The sequence below is a fragment of the Oncorhynchus nerka genome, linkage group LG2, assembly GCF_034236695.1.
Source record: "Oncorhynchus nerka isolate Pitt River linkage group LG2, Oner_Uvic_2.0, whole genome shotgun sequence".
Lineage (NCBI taxonomy): Eukaryota > Metazoa > Chordata > Actinopteri > Salmoniformes > Salmonidae > Oncorhynchus > Oncorhynchus nerka.
Genome location: NC_088397.1, coordinates 38,836,352 through 38,862,868, shown reverse-complemented (window position 1 = coordinate 38,862,868; position 26,517 = coordinate 38,836,352). Strand labels below are relative to the sequence as shown.

At 42.3% G+C, this 26,517-nt stretch overlaps 1 protein-coding gene across 5 annotated transcripts in view; it reads left to right on the top strand.

Moving 5' to 3' along the window:
• Positions 1–26,517, top strand: part of LOC115135026 (chromodomain-helicase-DNA-binding protein 6-like) — a 106,275-nt gene that overhangs the window by 61,557 nt on the left and 18,201 nt on the right. For all 5 annotated transcript variants that reach the window (XM_029669238.2, XM_029669229.2, XM_029669221.2 and 2 more), the window contains exons 13-25: positions 1,519–1,695; positions 1,927–2,070; positions 2,823–3,078; positions 4,391–4,601; positions 5,220–5,415; positions 5,917–6,081; positions 18,555–18,734; positions 19,396–19,506; positions 21,682–21,884; positions 24,788–24,987; positions 25,413–25,572; positions 25,888–25,977; positions 26,220–26,323. In XM_029669238.2, the coding sequence (XP_029525098.2) occupies positions 1,519–1,695; positions 1,927–2,070; positions 2,823–3,078; positions 4,391–4,601; positions 5,220–5,415; positions 5,917–6,081; positions 18,555–18,734; positions 19,396–19,506; positions 21,682–21,884; positions 24,788–24,987; positions 25,413–25,572; positions 25,888–25,977; positions 26,220–26,323 (2,197 nt within the window). The remainder of the gene's footprint in view (positions 1–1,518; positions 1,696–1,926; positions 2,071–2,822; positions 3,079–4,390; positions 4,602–5,219; positions 5,416–5,916; positions 6,082–18,554; positions 18,735–19,395; positions 19,507–21,681; positions 21,885–24,787; positions 24,988–25,412; positions 25,573–25,887; positions 25,978–26,219; positions 26,324–26,517) is intronic.

Sequence of the window (26,517 nt, the reverse complement as noted above, 5' to 3'; positions counted from 1 at the left end):
TGGATGAGAGCAAGAGGGAAAAGGATACAAGGTAGTGGTCGGAGACTTGGAGGGGAGATGCAGTGAGGTTAGTGGAAGAACAGCATCTAGTAAAGATGAGGTTGAGCGTATTGCCTGCCTTGTGAGTAGAGGGGGAAGGTGAGAGGGTGAGGTCAAAAGAGGAGAGGAGTGGAAAGAAGGAGGCAGAGAGGAATGAGTCAAAGGTAGACGTGGACAAACGTAGACAATAAAGGCAACTATAGTGGGACTTTGTCCTCGTGTTTCTTTCAATGTTCGTTTGAGTTTGCTGCAACTGTCTGCTGCTTGGAAAACATCACAGTTGGAGATTTTCTTCATCATAGACCAGCGAGTGCCCAAGTTACCACGGTAATGGCCCATCCCTTAAAGGGGCAACCGAAATATTCTCACCTAATGATTGTGCTTGATTTGAGCATGGATCACTCCTAAAAACGTATATTCATTAACCTTTAGTAATTTATTATCATTTAAACACTCATACTTAAGTTCTTCTCTGTATTTGTGTGCTTCATTTCTACTTGTAATCCGTGTAGAAAAAATGTCAGAGTAGAGCCCTGAACTATAATAAATAAGCCATATCACTCAGCCTTTTGTGGCAGGGTAGGCATTTAGTTGATTCTTGATGTTCAGTTGTAGAACTGTTTCTGTTTTTACTACTGTATCTAAATGATTTATTTTAACATACATTGGTTAAAAGACTCAGGTCACAAAAATGAAATTAAATGAAGCAATTACTTCTTGTTTTAGAAAAACAAAACATGCTCATCCGTATTTGTTTTTTGGGAGGTGTAATTATGTCGCAAAAATATTTGGGCTGGTAAAGAAATCTGAATGGCTGGTAGATTTTCTAAATCTACCTGCCACAGTGGCCGGAGGACCGAAAAGTGAATTTTCCACCCTCATTAGAGAACGTAGCAGAACCTTGCTACTAGTATCTCGGTAAATGTGTTTCCATGGTACTGACAATATCTGCACTCCATGCTTCTCGAGTGGTTTTAACAAACTCATGTTAAGGAAGTAGTCTCCAGATAAGGTGTTTGAAGTAATGGAGGAGAGCTTTAATGGATGAGCAATGTCCGTGACCCACTTCCAGCTCAGGCCCGTAGAAATCTTAACTGAATGATTGCTGTGGTGAAGGGGACACAGAGTGCCGTGTGGCAGCAAACACAATTGCAGGTTTGATTATTGTATTCTAGCGTTCCAAGATGGAACAACTTCACAGAGAACGCCTGGCATTATGGAATGCACATCGGAATGACGAATATTATGCATTTGGTTATTTGATCAGGGAGGACCGCAATGTGTTGCCACTGAAATTGTCTTGATTTTACCATGGTAGGATTACACTTATTTACGGCCAGAACTGTTTTTGCTTCTGCCTTCCTGTAGGGAAAATTCACGGCATTCATCGGTTTTAAAGCAGTGTAAATAATTGATCAAATGTTTTATTTCCCCCCCAATCTTTCCTTTTCTTCCTCCTTTGTCTTTCTCTGTGTATAGGGAAATGTAGTGTTGGGCGGGTACAAGTTCCACGGAGTGATCACCACCTTTGAGATGATCATGGCCGACTGTCCGGAGCTGAAGAAGATCCACTGGCGCTGCGTGGTCATCGATGAGGCCCACCGCCTCAAGAACCGCAACTGTAAACTCCTGGAGGGCCTCAAGCTCATGAACCTGGTGAGGGGGTAGCTAGCTAACTCTTGACCATCTGCATTGTTCTTTGTAGTCAATTCAGTTCAGCACCAGCCAAGGCTGATAGTAGCATGGATGCCCCCCCTTGGTCAAGAGGGAAGTACAGCAGAAAAATAAAAATTGTAATCAGCCAGAGTAGGATCTCTGAGTCGGATGATGCATACCAAGTTGTCTTTGAGTGTCATGAACAAAAACTATAAACCCTAACTCCTGTAGGAACACAAGGTCCTCCTGACAGGCACCCCCCTGCAGAACTCAGTGGAGGAGCTCTTTAGTCTGCTCAACTTCCTGGAGCCCCTACAGTTCCCCTCAGAGAGCCTCTTCTTGGAGGAGTTTGGAGATCTGAAGACTGAGGAACAGGTGATTTTCTCAGGGGTACCCTTTTAGGGTGGAAAAACTGGGGAAAAGTGGGTAACTTTCCTTGGGAATTTACAGGAATATATAGGAAACTTGCAATGGGAATATACAGGAATCCATGGGAATGTTGATTCTTACTCATAGATACCCTTCAGCAATTTCCTTTTAAACGTTGTATCATACACTTAATGACTACTACTACTACTAATGCTACTGAACAAAACAAAGTCTGCACTTTACATCATCAAGCAGTTGTTGAATCCATGTTATCAAATTGTTTCTTCTGCAGATAATTTAAACATATTGTTATGAGTTGCGCCACTGTAAGTTATTGTTGTGTCTACGGCAATTTTATACATTCATTCTAATAATTTAGCAGACTGCCTTATCCAAAGGGACTTACAGGAGCATTTAAGGTTAAGTGCCTTGCTCAACGGCATATCGACAGATTTTTCACCTAGTTGGCTCTGGAATTCAAACCAGCAAGCTTTCGGTTACTGGCCCAACGCTCTTAACTGCTAGGCTACTTGCCTCTTGGTTGTCCAGCCCAGACTAAACAAACAATTGTTTTGTCTGAGTCTAAACTTAACATATTGCTAAGTATCATTACTGCAGACCATCAGATCCTGACCTCCTCTGTCCTCTTCCCCCAGGGTCGGGGTCAATTTTAATTTAATTCAGTCAATTTATGTACATCCAGAATTGACTGAATTGGAAATGGAATTTACACCAACCCTGATCTCCTCTTCCTCCAGGTGAAGAAGCTTCAGGCCATCCTAAAGCCCATGATGCTGCGGCGGCTGAAGGATGACGTGGAGAAGAACCTGGCGCCCAAGGAGGAGACCATCATCGAGGTGGAGCTCACCAACATGCAGAAGAAGTACTACCGGGCCATCCTGGAAAAGAACTTCACCTTCCTGGCCAAGGGGGCCAACCAGCACAACATGCCCAACCTCATCAACACCATGATGGAGCTGCGCAAGTGCTGCAACCACCCCTACCTGATCAAAGGTGACGTGTGGACACACAAATGAAAGCACGTATCACACGTACACACACACGCTCTACAAATGTTCATAGTTCATAATAAAATGTTAACCTCTCTGGGGTAGGCGGGAAGCTTGCGTCCCACATGGCCAATAGCCAGGGAAAATGCAGAGCGCCAAATACATTTCTATAAAAATCTAACTTTAATTAAATTACACATGCAAGATAGCAAATTAAAGCTACACTCGTTGTGAATCCAGCCAACATGTCAGATTTCAAAAAGGCTTTTCGGGGGAAAGCATAAGATGCTATTATCTGACGATAGTACAACCGTAAACAATGAGAGTAGCATATTTCAACTCTGCAGGCGCGACACAAAACGCAGAAATAATTTATAAATCATGCCTCACCTTTGACAAACTTCTTTTGTTGGCACTCCTATATGTCCCATAACCATCACAAATGGTCCTTTTGTTCGATTAATTTTGTCGATATATATCCAAAATGTCCATTTATTTGGCGCGTTTGATCCAGAAAAACACTGCTTCCAACTTACGCAACGTCACTACAAAATATCTCAAAAGATACCTGTAAACTTTGCCAAAACATTTCAAACTACTTTTGTAATACAACTTTTAAGTATTTCTAAACGTATATAATCCTTAAATTGAAGACGGAATGATCTGTGTTCAATACAGGAGCAAAACGAACTGACGCTACTTTTCTGGTTACCTCTATCAAAAGGTACACATGAACTGACGTTCGTTCTGAGCTATGGTACTTCTTCATTACACAAAGGAAAAACCTCAACAAATGTCTACTAACTGGTGACATCCAGTGGAAGCGGTAGGAACTGCAGGAAAGTCGATTAGAATTCTGGATTCCCCATGAAAACGTATTGAAAAGACAGTGACTTTAAAAAAATTTAAAGAATCTGAATGGTTTGTCCTCTGGGTTTCGCCTGCTAAATAAATTCTGTTATACTCACAGACATGATTCAAACAGTTTTAGAAACTTCAAAGTGTTTTCTATCCAATACTAATAATAATATAAATATATTAGGATCTGTGACAGAGTAGGAGGCAGTTCAGTTTGGGTAGAAATGTTGCCCCCTACCACAAACAGGTTAATTATAAAACGAGTTGACGGCTCGTGACCTGACCTGTAATTCCTTCTAGCATCCATAGTCCTGTAGAGTCCTTTATATATGGACTCAGTTTTATTCCACCCTGACTTTATGGAAATGGCTTCATACCGATTTTCTCTGACCTTCACAAGGTTCTCTACAATGCATTTTAAGTAGACCTTTTTTCTCCCTTATCTTCTCCTCCTCTAGGTGCGGAGGAGAAGATCCTGGATAGCTTCAGGAAAACGCACAGCCCTGATGCTTGGGACTTCCAGCTCCAGGCCATGATTCAGGCAGCGGGGAAGCTGGTGCTTATTGACAAGCTGCTGCCAAAGCTGATTGCTGGCGGCCACAAGGTGCTGGTCTTCTCCCAGATGGTGCGCTGCCTGGACATCCTGGAGGACTACCTCATCCAGAGGAGGTTAGGTTGGGGCTGAGGATAGAGTTGAGAGCGTGGCTGGGGATGGGTCTGGGGTTGCTGGACTGGGCTCAAGCTCTGCTCTGTGTGCGCACATCACAATCCCCCTCAGCCTCAGCTCTAGTCTAAAAAGAGTCGGACCAAGACTGCAATTGTGTTGAGTTTATCAAGTTGGGAAAAATATATGATTTTGCTGGACAGTTCCAAGAACAACAGGAAAGGCACATGTGTATATCAATATTAATGGCTGTGATTTTATAACATAATGATAAATCTGTGTTAGACACACATTTTTACAGGATATCTATGATCCGTAGGAGATTTTAACTGGAATATACAGTGTAAGAGGTGACCAAGCATTTTAATTGGAGATACAATGTGAATATTGCAACAACAAAAAAATCTAAATGAAAACACAGTATGAATGAATATGTTTGAATACATAATATGTACTGTATGTATTGTAGCGAATTCGGGGGTAGCCCGACCAGTACTCAAACCTGGTTCCAGCGACTGTCAGCCCAACACCTTCACCGTTACGCCAAGAGATCCGAACCTCTTGACGAGGTCGTTCGGTTGAGGTTGCTACAGTATGTTCATAAGTTATATGTGTGGTTCTAGGTACACCTATGAGCGCATCGACGGCAGAGTGCGGGGTAACCTGCGCCAGGCAGCGATCGACAGATTCTGTAAGGTGGACTCGGACCGCTTTGTGTTCCTGCTGTGTACCCGTGCTGGGGGCCTGGGCATCAACCTGACCGCTGCAGACACCTGCATCATCTTCGACTCGGACTGGAACCCCCAGAACGACCTACAGGTTAGACAACACAAAGTTCAGCACCACTTTCCGGACCTTGACTAAACCTAGTCCTGGACTAAAAACCTAGTACTGGACTAAAGTGTTATACTCATTTCCTGATTTCATGCTTTCATGTTGTCCTGTGTGGCTCAGTTGATAGTGAATGGTGCTTGCAATGTCAGGATTGTTGGTTTGATTCCCTCTGGGTACACCACTGTATGTGAAGGCACTCACTACTGTAAGTCGCTTTGGATACAATTTCATACGGTATGAAATGGTATAATAGCTATTTCATGTGGGCATGCAGTATGAAATGGTATAAAGGAAAAAGATTACTCACACAATGTTCATATTTTTATTCTACGTTTTTTTGTTGTACTACATTGATATTGATTACTGCGTTGATGTATTTAGTGCTTGCAAGAAAGGCATTTCAGTGTACTTTAAACTTTGAATGCCAGTGTAAAATAACTGTTTCAAGCCGTGTGTGTGAAACTGCTCTGTTTGTGTCCCTGCCAGGCCCAAGCTCGCTGCCACCGCATCGGCCAGAGTAAAGCAGTGAAAGTGTACAGGCTGATCACCAGGAACTCCTATGAGAGGGAGATGTTTGATAAAGCCAGTCTGAAGCTGGGTCTAGACAAGGCTGTGCTGCAGGACATTAATCGAAAGGGCAGCCTCAATGGGGTGAGTGACTGCTATGATCGCCTGGTCCCATATGTTTGTGCTGTCTTGCCAACTCCTATTTTCATCGTCCCATCGTCATGCCAGCACAAACAGATCTAGGACTAGGTTATACTATGAAGGATGATTTCTGGATTGTCTTTGTATACAGTGAGCTCCAAAGGTATTGGGACAGCGACATATTTTTTGTTGTTGCTTTGGCTCATCGGATTTGAAATGATTCATTTTTTAATTTGAGGGTGAACCGTTGAGAAATTACAGAACTTTTTGTACATAGTCTACCCAAATTAGGGGACCAAAAGTATTGCAACAAATTCACGTACATTGCATTTACTTTTTCCACATTTTGTTACGTTACAGCCTTGTTTGAAAATTGATTAAGAAAATTCCCCCCTCATTAATCTACATGACAAAGCAAAAACAGGTTTTTAGAAACCTGCTCAAAAAAATAAAGGGAACACTAAAATAACACATCCTAGATCTGAATAAATGAAATATTCTTATTAAATACTTATTTCTTTACATAGTTGAATGTGCTGACAACAAAATCACACACAAATTATCAATGGAGATCAAATTTATCAACCCATGGAGGTCTGGATTTGGAGTCACACTCAAAATTAAAGTGGAAAACTACACTACAGGCTGATCCAACTTTGATGTTATGTACTTAAAACAAGTCAAAATGAGGCTCAGTAGTGTGTGTGGCCTCCTTGTGCCTGTATGACCTCCCTACAACGCCTGGGCATGCTCCTGATGAGGTGGCAGATGGTCTCCTGAGGGATCTCCTCCCAGACCTGGACTAAAGCATCCGCCAACTCCTGGACAGTCTGTGGTGCAACGTGGCGTTGGTGGATGGAGCGAGACATGATGTCCCAGATGTGCTCAATTGAATTCAGGTCTGGGGAACGGGCGGGCCAGTCCATAGCATCAATGCCTTCCTCTTGCAGGAACTGCTGACACACTCCAGCCACATGAGGTCTAGCATTGTCTTGCATTAGGAGGAACCCAGGGCCAACCGCACCAGCATATGGTCTCACAAGGGGTCTGAGGATCTCATCTCGGGAACCTAATGGCAGTCAGGCTACCTCTGGCGAGCCCATGGAGGGCTGTGCGGCTCCCCAAAGAAATGCCACCCCACATCATGACTGACCCACCGCCAAACCGGTCATGCTGGAGGATGTTGCTGGCAGCAGAACGTTCTCCACGGCGTCTCCAGACTGTCACGTCTGTCACATGTGCTCAGTGTGAACCTGCTTTCATCTGTGAAGAGCACAGGGCGCCAGTGGCGAATTTGCCAATCTTGGTGTTCTCTGGCAAATGCCAAACGTCCTGCACGGTGTTGGGCTGTAAGCACAACCCCCACCTCTGGACGTCGGGCCCTCATACCACCCTCATGGAGTCTGTTTCTGACCGTTTGAGCAGACACATGCACATTTGTGGCCTGCTGGAGGTCATTTTGCAGGGCTTTGGCAGTGCTCCTCCTGCTCGTCCTTGTACAAAGGTGGAGGTAACGGTCCTGCTGCTGGGTTGTTTCCCTCCTACGGCCTCCTCCACGTCTCCTGATGTACTGGCCTGTCTCCTGGTAGTGCCTCCATGCTCTGGATACTACGCTGACAGACACAGCAAACCCTCTTGCCCCACCTCGCATTGATGTCCCATCCTGGATGAGCTGCACTACCTGAGCCACTTGTGTAGGTTGTCTCATGCTACCACTAGAGTGAAAGCACCGCCAGCATTCAAAAGTGACCAAAACATCAGCCAGGAAGCATAGGAACTGAGAAGTGGTCTGTGGTTATCACCTGCAGAACCACTCCTTTATTGGGGGTGTCTTGCTTAATTGCCTATAATTTCCACCTGTTGTCTATTCCATTTGCACAACAGCATGTGAAATGTATTGTCAATCAGTCTTGCTTCCTAAGTGGACAGTTTGATTTCACAGAAGTGTGATTGACTTGGAGTTACATTGTGTTGTTTAAGTGTTCCCTTTATTTTTTTGAGCACTGTATTAAAAATGTCACCGAAATATCACATTTACATAAGGACTCTGTACTTTGTTAAAGCACCTTTGACAGTGATTACAGCCTTGAATCTTCTTGGATATGACTCTACAAGTTTGGCATACCTGTATTTGGGGAGTTTCTCCCATTCTTTTCTACAGACCCTCCAAAGCTCTGTCAGGCTGGATGGGGGGCGTCGCCGCACAGCTATTTTCAAGTCTCCAGAGATGTTCGATCTGGTTCAAGTCCGGGATCTGGCTGGGCCACTCAAGACCATTCCGAGACTTGTCTCGAAGCCACTCCTGCGTTGTCTTGGCTGTGTGCTTGGAGTCGTTGTCCTGTTGGAAGGTGAACCTTCGCCCCAGTCTGAGGTCCTGAGCGCTCTGGAGTTGGTTTTCATCAAGGAACTCTCTGTACTTTGCTCCGTTCATCTTTCCCTTGATCCTGACTAGTCTCCCAGTCCCTGCCACTGAAAAACATCCCCAACGCATGATGTTGCAATCACCATCCTTCACCATAGAGATGGTGCCAGGTTTCCTCCAGATGTGACGCTTGGCATTCAGGCCAAAGAGTTGAACCTTGGTTTCATCAGACCAGAGAATCTTGTTTGTCATGGTCTGAGTCTCTTTAGGTGCCTTTTGGCAAACTCTAGCGGGCTGTCATGTGCCTTTTACTGAGGAGTGGCTTCCGCCTGGCCACTCCACCACAAAGGCCTGATTGGCGGCGTTCTGCAAAGATTGTTGTCCTCCTGGAAGGTTCTCCCATCTCCACAGAGAAACTCTGGAGCTCTGCCAGAGTGACTATCGGTTTCTCGGTCACCTCTCTGACCAAGGCCCTTCTCCCCCGATTGCTCAGTTTGGCCGGGTGGCCAGCTCTAGGAAGAGTCTTGGTGGTTCCAAACTTCTTCCATTTTGAAAATGATGGAGGCCACTGTGTTCTTGGGGACCGTCAATGCTGCAGAAATGTTTTGGTACCCTTCCCCAGATCTGTGCCTTGACACAATCCTGTCTCGGTGCTCAACGGACAATTCCTTCAACCTCATGGCTTGATATTTGCTCTGACATGCATAGTCAACTGTGGGACCTTGTATAGACAGGTGTGTGCCTTTCCAAATCATGTCCAATCAATTGAATTTACTAGGTAGACTCCAATCAAGTTGTAGAAGCATCTCAAGGATGGTCAATGAAAACAGGATGCATCTGAGCTCAATTTCGAGGTGGGGTATTGTGTGTAGATTGCTGAGGAAAATTTGATTTAGAACAAGGCTGTAATGTAACAAACAGGGATGCAAACTAATATTTTATTTCTTCAGTCACTTGCTGCATTCTGTTGTTATTTGAACAGAGGTAATTCCTGCTTCCGAACCGGCCTGTCACAGAGTAGAGACTGGGCGTGGTTTAGACTCAGCCAGCCTATCGTTGATTGTTGGCGTACGAGCTGGTACCAGCCCCCGGGCTATCCAGTTGATAGATGTATCTGTTGCTGTGTAGAGTATCTATGTGCTTGATAGATGTATCTGTTGCTGTGTAGAGTATCTATGTGCTCATTCCCTAGATCACATATCTGGTTTCTCTTATTGTTAAGTTTGAGTTCTAACAAAAAACAGTCTGTGGTTTGCTACACTATGTTCTGTATGTGTCCGTTTTTATGTTATTCTGTATTTTTCCATCACGAGAAAGGCCCATGGCCCTGAAACTGTTAACAATGTCTCAAGTCAGCTATGTTGCATAACACATACACCCACACAAGCCAACAGAAAATAATATTCAATCACATATGATATGGTAACGGACTATAGTGCATAACACAGAACCTCACAATCCCCGACTCAGTTTGAGTGTGAATGTATCGGCCTAGTGACAGTGGAAAATAAACCCATAGCTCCATCACCCAATGGCATGTAGGGGTAATGTATTACAATGTAAAATATTTATATCCTATAGCACCGCGTGTGTATTCTCATTTACAATTAAAATTCATCCGTTAAATAAATAATACGAGCACATTAACCTCTTCCCTCTACTCGGGACGCTTGCGTCCCAACTAGAGCTCTGGAAATGCAAATGTACTACGCTAAATGCTAATAGTATTAGTTAAAACTCAAAAGTTCATAAAATACACATGCAGGGTATCGAATTAAAGCTACACTCGTTGTGAATCCAGGCAACAAGTCAGATTTTTAAAATGCTTTTCGGCGACAGCATGAGAAGCTGTTATCTGATAGCATGCACCAATACACTACAACACAAAAGCACAGCAGGGGACGTAAACAAAATAATTAGCATTTCGGCGTTACACAAACCGCACAATAAAATAGAAAACAGTCATTACCTTTCACCATCTTCTTTGTTGGCACTCCTAGATGTCCCATAAACACTATTGGGTCTTTATTTCGATTAAATCGGGCCATATAAAGCCAAGATATCGTTATATGTAGACTGTGTGATAAACGAAAAAAACAGCGATTTCACAACGTAACGTCATTTTTTTAAAATCAAAAAGTAGACGATAAACTTTCACAAAACACTTCGAAATACGTTTGTAATGCTACTTTAGGTATTAGTAAACGTTAATAAGCGATAAAAATCATCATGAGGCGATGTAAAAATCATTAGCTGTCGTCTTGGAAAAAATTTCACGAGAGAGCTCTTCAAAATGATCTGGGCGGAGACTGGAGGTAAGTGGTTCCCCTGTTTCGGTTCAACCAAGAATCAAAGATGATTCAATTCACAAGACTCTAGACAACATGGGGATGCTGTGGGAGTTGAATGCTCGGTCTTATCTAATTCGGCTCACTGTGAACAATTGCTGGAAGTGGCGCAAGGATATTTATTTCCATTTTCTGTGATCAGGTTTTCCTGCGCTTTCCGATGTAACGCACGTTATGTTATAGCCACAGTCGTGATTTAACCAGTTTTAAAAACGTCCGAGTGTTTCCTATCCACACATTCTAACCATATGAACGTACTATATTCCTGGCATGAGTAGCAGGGCGCTGAAATGTTGCGCGATTTTTAACAAAATGTTCAAAAAAGTAGAGGGTAGGAGCAAGAAGTTAAATTACGTTATTGTACACTTGCCTACTCCGCTATCTACACAGTAAATAATATTGCCTACGTACTTTCGACAATACGTTATCAGCTCATTATGAACAAATAAACCAAATGTGCCTTAACACAGTAGGCCTAAATATTTCCTTACCATATCACAACTTAAATATAGCCTACTTACTCCTCAATTGGATCAAGGACATCTTGGTAATTATTTTAATCGCCTCTAAGGAAACTATCTGGGCAGACATGCGAAAATCGCTTCTGCAGCTTGTAAAAAAAAATATATAAAATGAATGTCTGTGTCTCCGCCGAGCTCTCAAATACCGTGCTACTCTCTCACTCTATGAATGGTCACTGCGATCCGGAATCCTTGGGATGTCCTTACCCTAAACTGACACTAAACGTAACCATTTTACATTTATACTTGAGGTATGGACATCCCAAGGTTCCCAAATAGCACATATGAACTGCGGAAAAAGAACAAATTCGATATTTACAATTTTAGCGGCCTATTCTGCCCTTGAGTTGCGTTCCCATGCAAAACTAGACAGATAGCTAACAACTAAGTCCTCAATAAAACTCCCAAGGCATGACTTTTCTTTAATGAATATATTGAAAATGTTTATGTTGTGAAACTGCAAAATACAGAAAATAATATACTTTAGTATTCAATTCACACCGACATACTGTAGCTGTACATTAAACATTTGAAGTTGCATAAATACAAAGCTTGCGCTAAGGTACCATGCATCTGGCATGATGCCAAAACATATAGCTAGTTGTTACTCATATGGTAATTGGCTCCTTTCATTACTCTAATAATGTATAACCATCTATGTAGAATAACAAAGCATATTACACTAGAAACAGTAACAAAACTACAGTATTGTATATTTTACAATTCGTTTGCATGACGCATGAGCAAAGTAATACAGATAACGACATACATTAAAGGCATTGCAATTTGTGAGTAAATGCAACCAACATTGATATGTAAGCAACTCTATCAATAACAAGATTATCATCATTAGCTAAATGCTTGAATCGAACTTACAAACAAATATTTTTCCAAGGCTGAAGCGTGACAAGAAATAACTACATTGAAAGACCTGCACCGTAGCGTTGTTTGTAGCTGCTTCTATGCGTGCAAAACAAATTCTGTACTTCCTGTTTGCGTTGTCTTTCTAAGTACCAGAAAGCGCCACTAGGGGGCAAATAACACCATTGAACACAATGAAAATCCAATTTAACCATTGTAATAAAATAATCTGTTACCTTCTAACAGGATGGCAGCACACAGCCTTTTTAAGCATTCTAGTACAGTTAAATAGTTAACACACACACATGGACGCAACGGTCTAAGGCACTGCATCTCGGTGTAAGATGCGTCACTACATTCCCTGGTTCGAATCCAGGCTGTACCAATCACAGCCGGATGTGAGAGTTCTATAGGGCGGCACACATTTGGCCCTGCGTTGTCCGGGCCGTCATTGTAAATAAAAACGGACTTGCCTAGTTAAATAAAGGTTACACACACACCACACTAACCAAAAAGTTATTTTGTTTGCATTTACGTATGTCCCCATTACCAGTAAACATAATCAAAACCTATTTCTTTCACTTAATTGCTGTGCTGTTTCATTGTTCATTTGTTCAGTTTCATTCTCAACCAGGATTTCATCATACATGTCACACAGTGAAGTTTCAGCTCTGTGTGTCCGTGGCCTCTCTTCCTCGGTGCTCACTATCACTGTGTATGTTTCCATCTTGTCCAGCTGTGTATGTTATATTTCAAGTAAACTCTGTTTCTTGTCTGCATCGAAGTAGCGGTCCTTGTACATAGCATCGAGGTGACACAGTAAAGAGAGAATGCCACCGATTCGCTTGTTCACAGCCTGTGTCGGCAGTTTTGTTCAGCAGACGTTTCAATGCCATGACCGAGGGTATCACGTCTGCTGCAGGCGCAGTTGATGAGCTTATTTCTCAAGTCAGTTGTTTGAATGGAGCTAGCTAGTGTGTTCATGTTTCCAAGTTTCAAACATGTTCTCAAATGCCATTGAAATGGCAGTAGCTGTATGACAACCAGCACATTCATGAGCCTGCAATATGACTTTCTTCAGTATGAAATCCTCGACAACCCACTGTGCTGTCAGAATCAGCATGCTCATGGGGCTGATATCGCTGGTCCAAATGTCAGTCGTGAAGCTAATAGCAGTGACGCTATTACTGTGTAACTCCGGTAGGGCAACATCTGAAAAATAGAGCACTTGGTATTGTGTACCGGTGCTTGACCAATCGGTGAAAGCCAACATCACCAACAACAGAGAACGGTTGATTGTCAAGGGCAATGAATTCCATTATCTTGGCGTTTGTCACGTAGAGTAGGCCAGAAGGCTAAACTGGATAACCTAACCTCTATCAAAATAAAAAGATGGCGGAGCCGCAAAAGTTCTTCTGTGCAAAGGTGTTTATTTACAAGTGATTCCGGAACAAAAAACAACAGTACTGCCATCAACGTCTACCTTATGGGACAGCTTAAAAACAATGCTGCCCCATCCACTGCTCAATCCAAAATGCCCCTCTCTAACTGAAAGAGAGGCTCCTTTTGTAGGGCTAGCCCCTCCCCTCAGAACAATTAACCCTAATTAATTAATCAATTAACAATACAAACCTACATTTTCCATGAACTAAACATACTAAAGGATATACATTGCAACACGGTTTTAAACAATATCACAACATAACATTTACAACATTACATCACTACTGACAATATCTTTCAATATGCCCATATGCATTAATGAGCCATTTGGGACAGGCACTATAAAGCCAACCCAATTCCCTTAGCTCGGGTCCTTTTCCAGCATACCCGGAAGCTACAGAGATGGAGAGAGAGGAACAGAACAAACAAACAATGCGCTCATCCACAACATTGATAAGTATAATAATTATTGTATCGCTCAAATATGAACATTGACAAGTGTGAAATGCATGCACCAAGACAGAAGTTAATTTGTGTGTCGACCCACATTGTTAACTTATCTTATAATGGCGCAGGGAGGAGTGATGAATATGTGTGTGCGTTAAAGAACCAAATGCTGCCCGCGGCCAGTGACGGACTTCTACGTCACAGCGTTAATGGATTTCGCCTTTGAGTTGTCTCGCTGAAATGTTCTTACTCTTTCAAATGACTGCTCGATCCACACAGCAGACATTGTGGGCTAGGTTAGGAATGCTGTGTTTCACGTGTTGCTCAAAATTGTATATGGCGTCATTACGTCATGTACCAACATTATATAGGTATGCACGTCAGCTTTGACTCCGGTTTTGCACATCGTCGTTAAACTATCGGGCCGATGTTGGCATTTTTAGCTAATGTCGTCCGATTCCGATATGTTCACCGATATTGTGCATCTCTCATTGTTAGCATTGTTAAGTGTCTTGCTAGCTGGATGGAATTATCCGTTAGCTAGCCAGAGAAATGTTGATCAACATTAGCCAACTTAACTGATCAAATAATTGTGTTTATGGTGTGAAGATTAGCTGGCTAATAAAGTCAGACCTCTGTTAGCTAACGTTAGTAACCTAACCAATTCGCTATAATATTAACTGTTAATATTACACGACTCCTTGCTGTTCCTCAAGTTATAACACATTAGTTGCTTACTGTACCCTGGCAATCTGTTTGAAATGTTAACTAGTTAGAAGTTAGTTCGTCAGCTGGTTATCTGTGAACTAATATTTTCCCTCTACAGTATGTGGTTAATTTTCAGAATTAGAGAATTAGGTGAAAATGAGGCATTGCTTATTAAATATTTAAATGTCGCTGGAGCCGGGCCTGGCTTAAGCTGGATGCCAAAAGGAACACCACACACTTCCCCCCTTCTTGCTTTTTCAATACAGTGGATAAAAAGGGGTATGCCAGGTGTACTCTGCCCGAAAGAGATCAATTATGCCAACAAAGGGTATCATGGTCTGCTGGCACATTGAACAGATGTCCACAGGCAGAAAGTGTGCAGTGTAGCTCAAAGATAATGCTTTTGTTGTGTTGAACTTGACAGTAACACTTGTGTGATTGAGGGGGGGGTTATTACATTTCTTTACTCAGTGAACTTTATTTTTGCACACATGTAGCCTTGTGCACTTGATCAATGTCTACTATAGTGACCACTATAATAGAGCAAAAATAGGATGCTTGTTTGTTTCATTCTATTTCTACTTAAGAGAGTTTATTTCCCTAAGTGCAATTTTTAGGTGTGTGTGTGGCCACACGCGTTCTATTATAAAGGCTGTTATGGCTAACTGCAATATTAGTGTATTGTTTTTTTTCTCAAGACCTGAGTGTCATTTGCAGTAAAGTCTAGGCAACAAATAACATTGGATCACTTTCTTTACATTTTTTAGCTGTGTGTTAGGTTCACATTAACCACTTTATTTTACACACAGAGACTGACCATGTACAGTCGTGGCCAAAAGTTTTGAGAATGGCACAAATATAAATTTTCACAAAGTTTGCTGCTTCAGTGTCTTTCGATATTTATGTCAGATGTTACTATGGAATACTGAAGTATAATTACAAGCATTTCTTAAGTGTCAAAGGCTTTTATTGACAATTACATGAAGTTGATGTAAAGAGTCAATATTTGCTGTGTTGACCCTTCTTTTTCAAGACCTCTGCAATCCACCCTGGCATACTGTCAATTAACTTCTGGGCCACATCCTGTTTGAAGGCAGCCCATTCTTGCATAATCAATGCTTGGTGTTTGTCAGAATTTGTGGGTTTTTGTTTGGCCACCCGCCTCTTGAGAATTGACCACAAGTTCTCAATGGGATTAAGATCTGGGGAGTTTCCTGGCCATGGAACAAAATATCGATGTTTTGTTCCCTAAGCCACTTAGTTATAACTTTTGCCTTATGGCAGTCGCTGGAAAATGCATTGTTCGTCACCAAACTGTTCCTGGATGGTTAGGAGAAGTTGCTCTCAGAGGATGTGTTGGTACCATTCTTTATTCATGGCTGTGTGCTTAGGTAAATTTGTGAGTGAGCCCACTCCCTTGGCTGAGAAGCAACCCCACACATGAATGGTCTCAGGATGCTTTACTGTTGGCATGACACAGGACTAATGGTAGCGCTCACCTTGTCTTCTCTGGACAAGTTTTTTTCCGGATACCCCAAACAATCGGAAAGGGGATTCATCAGAGAAAATGACTTTACCCCATTCCTCAGCAGTCCAATCCCTGTACCTTTTGCAGAATATCTGAGAGTCTGTCCCTGATGTTTTTCCTGGAGAGAAGTGGCTTCTTTGCTGCCCCTCTTGACACCAGGGCATCCTCCAAAATTCTTCACCTCACTGTGCGTGCAGATGTACTCACATCTGCCTGCTGCCATTCCTGAGCAAGCTCTGTACTGGTGGTGCCCCATACCGCAGCTGATTCAACTTTAGGAGATGGTCCTGACGCTTGCTGGACTTTCTTGGGCGCCCTGAAGCCTTCTTCACAACAATTGAACTGCTCTCCTTGAAGATCTTGATGATCCGATAAATGGTTGATTTAGGTGCAATCTTACTGGCAACAATATCCTTGCCTGTGAAGCCCTTTTTGTGCATAGCAATGATGACGGCATGTGTTTCCTTGCAGGTAACCATGATTTACAGAGGAAAAACAATGATTCCAAGCACCCTCCTTTTGAAGCTTCAAGTCTGTTATTCAAACTCAATCAGCATGACAGAGTGATCTTGTCCCCGTCAACACTCACACCTGTGTTAACGAGAGAATCACTGACATGTCAGCTGGTTCTTTTGTGGCAGGGCTGAAATGCAGTGGCAATGTTTTTGGGGGATTCAGTTCATTTGCATAGTAAAGAGGGACTTTTCAATTAATTACAATTCATCTGATCACTCTTCATAACATTCTGGAGTATATGCAAATTGCCACCATACAAACTGAGGCAGCAGACTGAAAAGTAATATTTGTGTCAGTCTCAAAACTTTTGGCCACGACTGTAGATCATATTCTTTGTTGTTTAATTAGTTAACCTGCATTTCCCCCTAGCAGAGATTTTTTGCATATTTCAGTGCAACATCAAAAAAGTATCAACTTTTTTGCGCCCTCACCAGTTTTCATCCCTGAACAAAATGTGGAAATAGTTAGTATCTGTACTTTACTATTTATATTTTTGACTACTTTTATTTCACTACATTGCTAAATGTAATGTACTCTTTACTCCATACGTTTTCCCTGACACCCAAAAGTACTCGATACATTTCGAATGCTTTGCAGGACAGGAAAATGGTCCAATTCACACACATCGAAAACATCCCGTGGTCATACCTACTGCCTCTTATCTGGCACAAATGCTTAGTTTGTAAATTATGTCTGAGTGTTGGAGTGTGCCCCTGGCTATCCGTAAATTTAAAAAACAAGAAAATCGTGCTGTCTGGTTTGTTTAACATAAGGAATGTGATATTATTAATTAATACTTTAAAACTTTTTCTCAAGTAGTATTTTTCTGGGTGACTTTTACTTTTCTATTAAGTTATTTTTTACTTTTACTCAAGTATGACAATTGGGTACTTTTTCCACCACTGGTATTAAAGTAGTACAAAGTTAGCTTTTTGTTTTGTTTCAGGTTATTTTGTGCCCAATATAGAGTAATGGTAAATAATTTGTCATTTTGGAGTCACTTTTATTGTCAATAAAATTACAATGTTTCTAAATACTTCTACATTCATATGGATGCTAACATGATTACGGATAATCATGACTGAATCGTGAATAATGATGAGTGAGAAAGTTAGATGCACAAATATCATACCCCCAAGCCATGTTAACCTCTCACTATTACAATAAGACTTTTTTTTTTTCAGGGGGGTGATTTTTGTGGGCCTAACTTTTTCACTCATCATTATTCACGATGTATTCAGGATTATGTGTAATCATGGTAGCATCCACATTCATGTAGAAGTGTATAGAGATTATATTATAATTTATAAATAAAAATGTGTAGCTCACTTGTGTATCACCTTCACAGAAAATCTTTGAGATTTCTATGGCCATCCACACTCCCTCTCAATGCTTTTGTTGCCGGTTTAGCAGTACAGCACAAACAGTTGTCAGTGGTCATGCTAAACATGTCCCTTTGGACTATCCTGGTTTTGTACACCTACACACTTTTTTATAAAGCTTTTAACCATCTAATTCAGGAAATAAATGAAGTATTCTATTCAGGGACTAAACTGAAAGTACCAGTTCCTATTCCACTTTTTGTAATTGAAAAGCATTAAGGAGTATTTGAGTTTAGCTCAGTTAAATGACTGAATTGAAATGGAATTGACCCCAAACCTGATCTGTAATTGGGTCCAGCTGATCTGAGAGCTGTTGCTATTGGCTGCCAACTAACGGGGGTGGGGCATGGTGTCCTAAAGGCGCAGCAGATGACCAAGATTGAGGTGGAGGACCTGCTGAGGAAGGGGGCGTATGGCGCACTGATGGATGAGGAGGACGAGGGCTCCAAGTTTTGTGAGGAGGACATCGACCAGATCTTGCAGCGCCGCACCCAAACTATCACCATCGAGACAGAGGGCAAGGGCTCCACCTTCGCCAAGGTTAACACTGATCCTTATATCCCTGACCTCTTAACCCCTGACCCTAATATCCAGACTGTCAATATCAAGACGGTAGGCAACCCCAACCTTTATACCTCTGACCTCTAACCCCTGACTAATACCCAGAACATCACCATCCAGACAGAGGACAAGGGCTCCATCTTCGCCAAGGTAAACCCTTATACCTCAGACCATTAACCCCTGACCCATATCTTGACCATCACCATCCTGACAGAGCTCCACATTTGACAAGGGTAACTCAATTATAAACCTTACCCTTCAACCTTAGTCTTTTACTTTGCTGGATGGTCATGGTTTGAGATTTGATTACATTGTGCTCAACTACAATGAGGAAATTTAAGTTTGAGTGTCAAGGGTTTTACCTTTGCCAAGGTAAACTCTATACCCCTCCCTTATAGATTAAACCTTAATCCTAAAACTATCACAATCCAGGTAGTCTGTAACTATCGGAAGAATGACATGTTAGCCAGTCACCACAAGTTTCAGTTTCCCCTGAGTGGGTGGTGAAAGGGAGATGCAACTCTCACCAACGTCTGATTTCACGCCTTAACAGCTTTCTCAGCACATCTGTGTATGTTAGTCGCATAGATCCAGCCAGGTTGATGTGTGTGCACGCTTTTGTTTTCCTTGTCATTTCCAGGCCAGCTTTGTGTCTTCTGGAAACAGAACTGACATTTCCCTGGACGATCCCAACTTCTGGCAGAAATGGGCCAAAATAACCGAGCTGGAGATTGACTCCAAAGCAGAGAAGGTAAGGGGAAAGGAGGGGAACTAGGGAAGGGCTCTATGGGGCTACCGGTTATCCCTGACCAGGGAATATCCGGTCCCGCATGTCCCTGCAGATAACTTCGAATGCGGGCTAGAAAAGAAGGGGGAAGAGGCCTTGCGAAACAGTTTAAATATCTGGCACTCGTCACTCTGTCGAAGAGATGTGTTGCATTAATGAGTGAGGAAAAAGCAGCATGCGAAGCAGAGGGAGGAGGAGAGGCTGCAGTTTAATTAATTCTGTGTGGTGTGTATTACAGCTTGCTGTGTGTTTGTGTGTGTGTGTGTTAGTGTGCTGCGTATGTATTTTGTACCCCAGAGAGGGCTGTGTGTACAGTTGACGTCGGAAGTTTACGTACACCTTAGCCAAATACATTTAAACTGTTTTTCACAATTCCTGATATTTAATCCTAGTAAAAATTCCCTGTTTTAGGTCAGTTAGGATCACCACTTCATTTTAAGAATGTGAAATGTCAGAATAATAATAGAGAATTATTATTATTTATTTTTTCTTTCATCACATTCCCAGTGGGTCAGAAGTTTAGATACACTCAATTATTATTTGGTAGCATTTCCTTTAAATTGTTTAACTTGTGTCAAATGTTTTGGGTATCCTTCCACAAGCTTCCCACAATAAGTTGGCCCATTCCTCCCGACAGAGCTGGTGTAACTGAGTCAGGTTTGTAGGCCGCCTTGCTCGCATCCGCTTTTTCAATTCTGCCCAAAAATGTTCTATATGATTGAGGTCAAGGCTTTGTGATGGCCACTCCATACCTTGAGTTTGTTGTCCTTAAGCCATTTTGCCACAACGTTGGAAGTATGCTTGGGGTCATAGTCCATTTGGAAGACCCATTTGCGACCAAGTTTTAACTTCCTGACTGATTTCTTGAGATGTTGCTTCAATTATATCCACATAATTTTCTATTTTGTGAAGTGCACCAGTCCCTCCTGCAGCAAAGCACCCCCACAATATGATGCTGCCACCCCCATTCTTCGGTTTGCAAGCATCTCCCTTTTTCCCTTTTCTTCCAGATGGTCATTATGGCCAAACAGTTCTATTTTTGTTTTATCAGACCAGAGGACATTTCTCCAAAAACTACGATCTTTGTCCCCATGTGCAGTTGCAAACCATAGTATGGCTTTTTTTATGGCAGTTTTGGAACAGTTGCTTCTTCCTTGCTGAGCTGCCTTTCAGGTTATGTCGATATAGGATTGGTTTTACTGTGGATATAGATACTTTTGTACCTGTTTCCTCCAGCATCTTCACAAGGTCCTTTGCTGTTGTTCTGGGATTGATTTGCACTTTTTGCACCAAAGTATGTTCATCTCTAGGAGACAGAATACGTCTCCTTCCAGAGCGGTATGACGGCTGTGTGGTCCCATGGTGTTTATACGTGCTCACTATTGTTTGTACAGATGAACTTGGTACCTTCAGGTGTTTGGAATTTGCTCCCATGGATGAACCAGACTTGTGGAGGTCTACAATCTTTTTTATGAGGTCTTGGCTGATTTCTTTTGATTTCCCCATGATGTCAAGCAAGGAGGCACTGAGTTTGAAGGTAGGCCTTGAAACACGTCCACAGGTACACCTCCAATAGGCTAATTGACATCATTTGAGTCAATCAGAAGCTTCTAAAGCCATGACATCATTTTCCAGAAAATTCCAAGCTGTATAAATGCACTGTCAGCTTAATGTATGTAAAATTCTGACCGACTGAAATTGTGATACAGTGAATGATAAGTGAAATAATCTGTCTGTAAACAATTGTTGGAAAAATGACTTGTCATACACAAAGCTGATGTCTTAACCGACTTGCCAAAACTATAGTTTTTTAACAAGACATTTATGGAGTGGTTGAAAAACGAGTTTTAATGACTCCAACCTAAGTGTATGTAATCTTCCGACTTCAACTGTATGTTAGTAATGTACGTTTTTTGGGGCCTGAGTATGTGGTTTTAGCAGTTTGTGTACACTTATGTATAGGCCTACATCTTGACCTTTCTGCGCATGGATTTGTTTGGCATCCGTACACAGTATGGCATGTGTTTGGGGTGTGTGTACTGTGCTGTGCATGGGTTCATATAATGTCTGTATGGCTAGATGAACTGTGTCCATAAAACCTGCAGTAAAACCTGAATATGAACTACCTCTCCCTCACAGGAGAGCCTGGTGATTGATACACCTCGTGTGAGGAAGCAAACTCGTCACTACAACTCGTTCGAAGACGACGAGCTGATGGAGTTCTCTGAGCTGGACAGCGACTCAGAAGAGAGGCCCTGTCGCACCCGCCGCTTCAGCGAGAGGAACAGACGCTACCTCCGCGCCGAATGCTTCCGCGTCGAGAAGAACCTGCTAATATTCGGGTTATTTTATCACATCTAACATTCCCCAGTCACACTTTCATTGTGCCATACTGTAATAATAATAATTATTATTATTATTGTGAAATGTAAGTGCTCTCTCACTGGCTTAAGTACCCTCAAATTGTACCTTAGTCAGCACTCTTACTGGCTACTGTGGAGTTAGTGGGCCAGTGTTGAGTAACCCCCAGTCAGTACCATTTATTTGACATATTCCGGGACTAGCACAACTGATTCAATTGGTCAACTAATCACCAAGCCCTTCATTCGTCGAATCAGGTGTGCTAGTTGTGGAATACATCAAATACAGTCCCTGCCAAATATATTGGCACCCCTGCACTTATTTTTAAAGGCCCAGTGCAGTCCAAAATGTGATTTTTTTGGTGTTTTATCTGTTTTGTCCAGCTCTTTTATTGTAAGAGCTGTTAGAAAAGAACACCTGGAATTTCAGCCTGTTTTGGTGGGATGGAGTTTTGACCCATAGAAAAGAGGGTTCCAAACCACTGCCAATAACGGGTCGTTTTCAGTTTTCCCCTCCCCGCTCAGTACTTAATTGTTACCCCGAAATGATTTGATATGGAGATCAAAAAGGCTACATTGGACCTTTTTTAAAGAATATCCTATTTCTTCTAAAATAAGTTGAAAAAACCCGTTTGGTCTCCACACCTTGTTAGGGGATTTTAAACATTTGCAGAAACAATTATATTTTATTTTACCTTAAGTTAGAAAAATAAAGAAATTGGAAAAATTATTGGCACCCTGAAGCTTGTACACAGCCTTTGCCAAAGATATTTGCAGACAAACACTTCTTGTAGCCATCACTGATTGTGCTGCAATTTGGCCCACTCTTCAGCAGCAAACTGCTGTAATTCTTCAATGTTTGAGGGGTTCCCTCCACCAACTGCTGTTTTCAGATCTGTCCATAGCATTGGTAGTCGGTGCCGTTTAAGATGAGGGAAGACGATTATTATTTTGAATGAGAATGGCCTTATTTCTATTACAGCATATTGGATGACTGTCATTCATATTCCATTCACCAAGCTCAATGTAACATCAATAGGTTTAGGCTACTACATGATACTCAAATTTTCCTTATACTCATTATGAGGTTGCTACAACCTAGCCTATGAATGAAAGTTTAGAACATAGGTGCAAATGTCGAAATGTGTGAAATTAAGTTGACAGAAAGTGACACATTCAATAACGCCTTGCACACTCTTGCCTGCATATAGCTGATCTAGGGCGTAATCATTAGTCCAATAGTTGCAAATGAGTTTCTATTGGATTAAATTCAGGTATGTTTATCCCTGCTTCGTTCCGTTTGCTTCTGTTTTAAGAAACATTCTTAAACAGATTCGGTGGAATGAATATACCTCGGATCACACGCAAACTTTCAGAGCAGTCATACAAACAGCATGATCACTTTGATCGTTGTAGCTATAATTCCTTCTCGCGTCTGAGCTTTCCGCTCACCTTTTCCCTTCACTTGCGGACTTCAGTGCACACCAACGGTCTGTGACCAGGCAAAAATAGCTTTCCAAGCCAAACCTTCATATCATAACCGCTAACCACTACACACAGCCTACATAGTTGTCACCATTATTAGTTAACATCATAGTCTACATAGCTACTAGAACTAACGCGTTAGTAAACCCACTACAATCTTGCAGTACAGTCAGCAAGCAGTTTAGCAGTTACACCTGCAGGCCCCTAAGTTTACCTTGGAAGAGTTCCTGTGTTGGATAGCCAGCTAGCTAACATCCCTCTATGTTTGAGCCGGGTGCTTGAGTAGACTAAACTAGCTGCTTTTGCTAGCTAAGTGAAAGTAAAATAAGAAATACAACGAAATATAGCTGCCGCCCTCTTGCTTCATTTTTTAAGAAATTAATTTGTTCAAAACTGTTCAACTATTGTCTTTCTTTCTTTTCAGTCAACTCCTCACCACTCACCAGCATTATCAAACTTCCTCATATTTGATTGTAGGGAGGGTGTTATTTTCATTGAATGCTTCATTTGGTCATCGGCAGCTGATCTGTATTGCCAAAGAGCTCTAATTATGTTTTATTGGTCCACAACATTTTTTCCCAGGATTTAGGCTTGTTTAGGTGGGTTTTGAGAAGTTCAATCAGGATATATCTTCTCCTTCATTTGTGGGTTCTTCCTATAACCAACAACCAAATTTAAGCTTTCAAAGAAATTAACACCCTCCCTACAATCAAACATGGGGAAGTGCGATAATGCTGTGGGGTTGCTTTGCTGCCTCTCGTACTGGGGGCCTTGAAAGTCTACAAGACCTCATGATATCTGCAGATTATAAATGTTTTTTGGAGTGCAATGTTCAGCCCAGTGTCCAAAAACTAGGTCTCTGTTGAAGGTTGATCTTCTAGCAGGACAAAACAAACTAAACACACATCAGAAGCACACTTGAATGGTTCAAGAAAAAGCACTGGACTGTTCTTGAGTGACCAGCAAAGAGTCCAGATCTGAATCACATCCATAACCTATGGCAAGAGCTGAAAACAGCAGTTGGTGGAGGGAACCTCTCAAACATTGATGAATTAGAGTTTGCTGCTTAAAAGTGGGCCAGAAATGCAGGCTCTGCAGCCAGGTACTAGCTCCGGGGTGCCAGTAATTTTGTCCATTTGTCTTAATTTTTTAAAACTTTTTTTTAGAAGAAATATGGAATTCTTTAAGAAAAGTGCAAGGGTGCCAATATGTTTGGCTGCAACTGTATGTGGCACTGGCTGGGGGTATTCAAGGAGAGGTGGGGCGTCGATCAGAGCCTACTGCAGTAGGCTACATTGGAGTACAGATTTATTTATTGTATCCCAGCGACTCTTGACACTTTTTTGTGGTGTATCTGTGCTCATGCCACCCGCTCCATCTCTCTGCGTGTGTCCACACAGCTGGGGTCGCTGGAAGGACATCCTAACCCACGGGCGCTTCAAGTGGCAACTGGCTGAGCATGACATGGAGGTGCTTTGCCGGGCACTGCTGGTCTACTGTGTGCGTCACTACATGGGCGATGACAAGATCAAGAGCTTTATCTGGGACCTCATCACACCTGCCAAGGATGGCCATAAACAAGACCTGCAGAACCATTCTGGTGAGAGATTCACTTAAATCCCCTCCAAACAAGCTGCCATTCACTCATATGGCCGTGTGGAGGAAAGAGGACTGGCAAAATGGCTAGTTATGTTGACAACACTCAAATGCCAGAGTTTCTCATTGTGGTCTATAAAGCAGATTCCTGACTGAATGGCCCCTAGGGGCTTGAACCCTTGCTCAGCATCTTGTACTACATCTTGTATCGACTCCATCTATCCCTTAACAATGAAGTAATAACAACAACAAAAAAGCAATCCTCACCTTTTGTTAATTTGAGTGCTTTGATGACTCCAAATAACTGTAGCCATAGCTCCAACGCTGATCCCCAAATATGTGCTTTAATGTGGACTGGTGTGCTACTGATGATTGCTTGATGTTCGATGATTGCTTGGTATTGCTCAAACAATATCTTTCCACAAGCAGGCCTGTCCGCCCCAGTGCCCAGGGGACGCAAGGGTAAGAAGCTAAAGAACCAGCTGAGCGTGCCCGAGATGAAGCATGCAGACTGGCTTGTCAACTGCAACCCAGAGGTAGTGCTACAGGACGACAGCTACAAGAAACACCTCAAGCAGCACTGCAACAAGTGAGTCCCCATTACTCACAATTCACCTTCAGCTGTTGGTGAACCTCGTCATGTTCTCCTCTGACTAATAGGATTCCTAAGGTTGTTAAATCTACAAAGTCGAGCTTGAAAAGAAACGTACAAAATCTAGATTGTTTGAAATTATGATTTGAAGTGCTGAAGCCAAGGGAGTTTTATGCTAGATTTACTTTGCATTTGCTCTTTTTTAAAAGTTTTATGTTTTAGCTTCCTGAAAAAACTGGTGCAAACTTTGCACCTGGTAAAACAGTTGATGTGTCCAATAACAGAACGACGAGTGTGTTGTGTTGTGCCAAGGGTACTTCTGAGGGTGAGGATGCTGTACTACCTCAAGGCGGAGGTCCTGGGAGAAACTGCTGCTCAGTCCCTGGAGGGCATCCATGCCAGGTACAGAGTGGGCACCATGAGGGCACCCATTAATCATGCCACTTCCTATATACACTGATGAACTTGTTGATACATGAAGGGCTAGTTCCTTGAACCCAGATGATGCCTATTCCTGTACTCAAAAGCACTTTCATTGCAGATTCTCCATTGAGCATGCTTTTTAATCCAGAAGTAGGAGAATATTGTGTGGGAAACCAGCCCAAAGTAAATGGCTGATTTGTTTGTGTGTGTAATCTGTGCAGTAAACTGGAGGTGGCACTCCCTGATATTGACTACATCGAGATCCCAGCAGGCTGGTGGGATGCAGAGGCGGATAAGTCTCTCCTCTTAGGAGTGCACAAACACGGTAATCATTTAGTCTGGGGTCTCCTGCTTATCAAGGCCCTCATTTGATCAATTCCAAAGGATCTTACATCAACCTTGGTCCTAGAGAATTTCAGGGTGTGCAAGTTTGGTTCCAGCACTAAAACACCTGAATCAACTAACCCAAGTCCTGCTGATCAGTCGATTAGCCGAGTCAGGTTTTAAGCCTGTAGCTCG